Genomic DNA, 6,273 nt, shown 5'->3' with positions numbered 1-6,273 from the left:
TACACTAACAATAACATACAATATTAATAGTCTGTCCAAAGTAGCTCATGGGTTGATTTTAATTGTCAAAAGGGGAGTGCACACCCTGGATCCGCCCCTGAAAAGTGAGTGTACTAAGCAAACTAATTGATTAATATCCTAAAAAAATGATGAATCATCAACCGCTTTCGTTAATGAAAGCCCGGTTTTTAAAATTTATTAAATTAATACAATCATTGGTACGTGTCCTGGAGAATGTGTCTACCTCATTCACATTCCCTTTAGTTTTTTACTTCAAACCCTACAATGTCTATAAAAATAAATCGGAAACTTAAGAGTTATGCATATATTTTCTAGCAGAGGAATTCAAAGAGTAGCAATCAGCTTTAATGTTGTGTCTGTTGTCTATACATTACTACATCATTCTTTTGACCATTTTAGTCTTAATTTGATCAAACTAAATTTTGAATATTACACCATTTTGTATTTTAAAGAGTTATTCACTTTTGGTAAAGCAAAAATGATTTCAAAATCATTATTTTCAACTTTCAACTATTTTGTCAATAAAATTGGTTTTGTTAAAATGCAAGATACATTTTGTTGCATGGCAGCATACTGTATGGCAGCATGCTAAATTGTATTAAAGCGAAAACACGTTCTTAATATACGATCCTTATATGCAAAAATATTAAAGGCTTTTACCAAGAAATTCATTTTATTTGTTCATAATATTTTAGTTTATTATTTTTATAAATATACTAAATAATATTTTTGAACACATAGTCATTTGCGCAGTCCTAGTCCTGTTCGCATCTCTTTGCTGTTGTCTAGGACTTTCTAGAATATTATTAGTATTGCTTTAGAAATGGGAGAGTTTACTGCATTTTAAACTACATTGATAATAGATAAATAAAAGTCAGCTGGAATAATGATGCTTTCCATTACCAATTGATACGTAAAGTAATTTATGTTTCAAATTCAAAGCAACAAACACAAGGCAATACAAAATCATTATGCTGTAACATGACTGTTTTCATTTTTTAATATCTTAATTTATATAACAAAATATCATTTTATGGCCAAAAAATATTTAAACTATAAAATTGTATGGCAAAAACATAAGCTTGGAGTGTTCTTGTTAGCACCACATAAACTAAAAGCATTAAACTAAACACAATTATAGCTTACAAATAAATAATATAAATCAACATTTCAATTTTTAACAATTACGACATTATAAAAATAAAAATATATGTCAACCATAGGGCTTAATTAATAGCAGTACTACGCATCCAAAATTGGAGCACCGCTTTTTTTAATAGCCTAGCTTCACAGCCTTCGACGATGATTCAATTAATCAATAATTAAATAAAAGTTGGATGGTGAGAATATTTCACGAGTTAATATCCAACTCATAAACATTCATTAAGTAACATACACTTTAAATGACTGGTTTATCAAGTATACCTTTATCACAGAACCAATAAATTATAACTAATTTGTTTATGCTTTTTTACAATTAACCAACGTACTTTAGGTTTCAAATCTAAAAAAATGATGGTTCATTCTACCAGACCGATATGAATTTGTAGAATTTTAATTCTTTGTATAAATAACAATTTTATAATACTACTGGCTTTCTCCATATTTACTACCATAGTACCATGCAATTTGTATTGTTTATAAGTAGGTATTGAACACGCATTTTGACATCCAGTTTACAAAAATATGATTCCCTAAATTGCAACTAAGGAATTGAATTATTTTAAATATTAGTTGTACACTATAATTGTCATTATAACAAAATTTTATCTGAATATCAGGCCATTATTTTTAAATTCTTATCAACAAATCAATGTTGATATTAGTCGCTATGATATCATTATCAGAAGGGAGCATGTACCTAAATTTAGCCTCTGATATGACTCAAAAACTCTTGTCCCCTTTCTGTTACTGTATTGGTTTTGGTTAATTTCTCAGAAATAGTTATCAGTTACTGTATTACTATTTATCATAAGTTTGTAAATATACTTGAACACAAAGATAAAAATAGTGTATTATTGTATTTGGCTATTTCAGTATTTTTTAAATTAGCAAAATCTACTACAATATATTACTGTAAATATGCTATTTTAATAGCATAATACTTAATAGCATTTTTGTTATTAAAATAAAGTATCTCCAAACAATGTTTGACCTTTAAAGTATTAAACAGAAATATGATTCCTGGATTAACACTGTCTTGGCCAATACACTACATATATTAAACAAGGAAACCAGCTCCACTAAAATAAACATATTTGTTACAGAACTCAATAAGCAGTATGATACAAAAAATAAACATACGCTATTTAAAGATGTATTGTCCCCCTGAAAAAATAATTCTTACAAAAAATTTTTGTTGAATATTCCATTTTAATGTAACATAATAGTTATCTACTTTGACCACAAATTTGATCGGGAAAAAATGTATTTACCTGAAAAAAATGTAATTTAAGCAAAAAAATGGTCAAATTGGCTGCCAGCCAATGGATTTTTGGTTGAATTTAACCATTTATTTTGTCATTTTAGAAGTGAAAACATTATTTTTTTCCTTTTTTTTTTCTATGGAAGTTCTTAACTTTATTAAAAACCATCAACTTATTCAAAGTCTGATTTTATTAATCTTCATTTTTCATGTTTTTGGGGGACAATACATCTTTAATATAGCAGTCAATAAAACTACATAATATACTGTATAACATTTTCAAAGGAAACCAGCTCCATTCAAATCATGTAGCAATATTCTAGAAATCAAAAAGCTATGATACTGCTTATACTGTGGCTATGTAACAGCAATAATTATACTATTTGTAAAATATGTGCATTTCATATCTTGACTTTTTTGTATAGGTTCTAGTATAGAGAAATGCAACCTTTTGTCGTCACATAAGTGAGTGGCCGAGCGGTTAAGACAGTGGAACCGTAATTACGTAGCCATAACATCGGCAGGGGTTCGAGGCTCACTCACTCCATGGTTCTGGTGGTAGAATGAGTCTTCTCGGATAAGGACTATAAACCGTAGGTCCAGTGTACACATCTAGCTCGTGTGCACTTTAAAGAACCTAGTACATCTTTCGAGACGAGTAGGGGGTTACCCCGGTGTATTAGTACATCACAGCCACTGATCACCAACTGGGCCCTCTGGGAGACCAGTCTTTGACTGAAGAGGTTACCCAGTATAAATATATATTTCAATTCAATTCATGATGCACCAATCAACTATGTGCCTTTCTAATAAAAAATTAATTCTGCGCACACTCAGCAACATATGAGCATGAATAGAATTATTTTTTACTTGATAAATAGTTCCATAGTCGAGTTGCTTGTGAAATTGACAGGTCTATATTAAACACTATATAATACTGTACAATCTTTTAATAAGAATCGATCCTTTGAAATTATAATACATTCAATTACCTATAAAAAAATCTGAAACAGTATTACAAGTCTGTTCAGTTTAAGACAACTACTGTACACATACAATAGGTGGTTTGGATTATCTATATAGTTCTATATTTTATTAAAATAACTGTATCCAGTCCAGTCTGGTTTCTTGAAAGCCTGATTTTGGAATGCATTTTATTAAATACAATCACTGGCACATGTACTTGAAAATGTTCCCCTTACATCTTCCCTCCATTTTTGATATTAAACCCTTAAAACTTCCTATATTAATACTTCGATGACTCCATACTGGAGGTTTTATTTATTCCTTCTTTGAATGCACTATACCCCACATGCAAACCGCAACAGCGCCCCTGCAATTTTTCTAAATTTATAATCAATTAAATTTGAAAAAATAAGCAGTTTGAATAGCGGAGACATAAATTTATAATTAAATGACTGTAATTTGGTACACAAATACAAATTATATTGAAGCACAGAATGCATGTGCATAATAGTTTATGAAAACAAATGTACAGTAATAAGAACATTAAGAATTGTATAAGTGGAGGGGTGGGGTTGCTGTATTCTGCCTGTGATTTTTTTTTCGTACATAAGTTAGTGACCCCTTATGTGAAAGACAGCCAAATTACTTCCTAAATATTACTAAAGCTAACCCTAAGTAATCTCTCTCTTACTATAAAGTAAAAAGAAGTTCATGGAATTTGAACCTCATACATCGTCTGATCCACGTGACTACAAAGACGGCTCGAGAGAAAGCATTTACATAAGCGAATTGTAGCTAGCTCAATTCTTACGTCACACCTTATTGATATGACTAATGAATATTCATGTTTATTTTGTGACATTTCATGAGGGGTCCTAAAAAAAACGAAAAAAATATCGCATCCTGCCTACCATTGGTTGACAGCTGGTTTACTTGCTTGAAAATGGCGGGCCTAAGTACTTATAGATGCTTAGGCAATGTCCGTCCACTCCAACAGCACTTGGCATTGTTGTTTTTTTCTGCCACTCTTTTATTCGTGGATCGAACAATTGAAGATCACATTGTCGTTGTTTATGTTTGTTTATGATGGCAGCATATATCTTGTCTCTCACGGCTACAGCCCCAAACAAATTTTGCTCCTTATTTGGCAACAACATTGGTGGCAACAGACTATCGGATTTGATGTCATAAACTTGCATTTCGCCATACCCACTCAGTATATACATGATGTCATCGATAACTATTACTGGAAACCGCTTTCTTGGAATGCTTACTGTTCTTATCACTGTCCATGTGTCATTGATTGTATCGTAACACTGGATGTTTTGAAACTGATTCAACTGACTACAAGCACTACCACCTGTCACATATATTTTGTGTTTGTTTGAAACGATGACAGGAGAAGAAACTGCAACTGGTAATGGACTAACAACTTCCCATAGATTTTCAGCAGGAGAAAATCTTTCAACCATATCAACCATCCTGTTATCTCCAATTATATAGAGAAACCCATTGATACCAATGGACGAATGCTGGGTACGTGGCATGTGAAAATTCTTACATGAATGCCACTTTGCTTTATCGACATCATAACAATACACTTCATTACTGACGATTTTAGACTTTATTCCACCAGAAATGTAAATACAATTGTCTAAAGTCCCAACTGCAAAATCAAATATATCCAAATTAGGTAGTCTTGTAAGAATACCCCAACGATCGGTTGATGGATTGTAATAAAACACATCACGATCATGAGAGCAGCTGCCACCCATGACCACAACTACTTCAGATTTGGTGGAATAACGAGGAATGAGAGTGGAATCACAAAGGTACTTTTCTCGTAAACGTAGCTGGTTATTTCTGGCACTTCTCAGCATGTGAGCACATTCTGGGTTTTGTTTAATGAGTGGATTGTCAAGCTGTTCAAGTAGAAAGTCTGGTCTTGTGAAAGGCAGACGGACGCAAGACAGAAGAGATGGTAGCAGTTCCTGGTTATCATTGGATCTAATCCAGGCAAATATTGCTTTGTAAATGGACTCTTCTCTATCGATGTTTATTTCATCATTTGACAAATACTGCCGTAACTCCTGCAGTGTTAGCTGATGATATTCATCATGTTTAACAACCTCCAGGAAATAATCCAGTGCATATTGTTGTGCCTTCTTATACAAATTCCACAGTGAAAGCCTCTCAGAGAATTTCTGTATTCCTAAACAATTTGGTGGATCCAGATTTTGTATTAAGAAGTTACAACATGCATCGATCACCTTATTATATTGCAAATGACATGCTGTTTCTAACAAAGCTTGTGCATTTGAATCAGTCACTGTTAACTCTGTTGTGTATGAATAGTCAAGCAAAAGTGAGAAAATGTGAGGATCAATTTGGTTGTTAAAGTGTACAATGCCATTGATGCTTTCAGAAAGATTACTAGTAAACATTGCACGGAAATACTCGCTACTGCAAGCCAATATTGCACGATGTGCATGGAAGGTTCTCTTGTGTATGTGGATGATGGTATCTGTAAGGTCTCCACGTTTTCGCATGTTATCCAGCGAACAAAGGATGTCGTGTGGTTGACTACATGTTTCTGCTTTCAGTTGTTTGTCATCTGCAGGTTTTAATGAAGAACTTTCGGCCATTGTACATTACAAGTAGGTCTCTTGTCAGTCAATTTTTGGCTGCTGAAATATAAAAACAATCCATTTAAAACAATAGTTTAACAATTTTTATAAGAAATTAGTTAGGTGGGAAAAGGCTACACTGATGATACAACAGGTGAGTATTTTGTGTTCTCCATGGAGCAGGAATCTAGGTCCATGGTCATAGCATTTTCTAGGCACTCAAGGATACTATTA

General features: G+C 32.6%; 1 protein-coding gene across 1 annotated transcript; it reads right to left on the bottom strand.

Annotated features, from left to right (window-relative positions):
- Positions 1-3,251: 3,251 nt before the first annotated feature.
- Positions 3,252-6,273, bottom strand: LOC140057688 (kelch-like protein 38). The gene has a single exon (XM_072103409.1). It carries the CDS (start codon positions 6,055-6,057, stop codon positions 4,342-4,344), a length of 1,716 nt encoding a protein of 571 aa, XP_071959510.1. The 5' UTR covers positions 6,058-6,273; the 3' UTR covers positions 3,252-4,341.

This window comes from Antedon mediterranea, chromosome 8 (assembly GCF_964355755.1).
Source record: "Antedon mediterranea chromosome 8, ecAntMedi1.1, whole genome shotgun sequence".
Taxonomy (NCBI): Eukaryota; Metazoa; Echinodermata; class Crinoidea; order Comatulida; family Antedonidae; genus Antedon; species Antedon mediterranea.
The sequence above is the reverse complement of the archived record's forward strand: the minus strand, read 5'-3'. Positions and strand labels throughout refer to the sequence as shown.

Bases quoted from the DNA above. Each gene is read 5' to 3' on its own strand.
- LOC140057688 (XM_072103409.1), bottom strand. From the start codon at position 6,057: ATGGCCGAAAGTTCTTCATTAAAACCTGCAGATGACAAACAACTGAAA.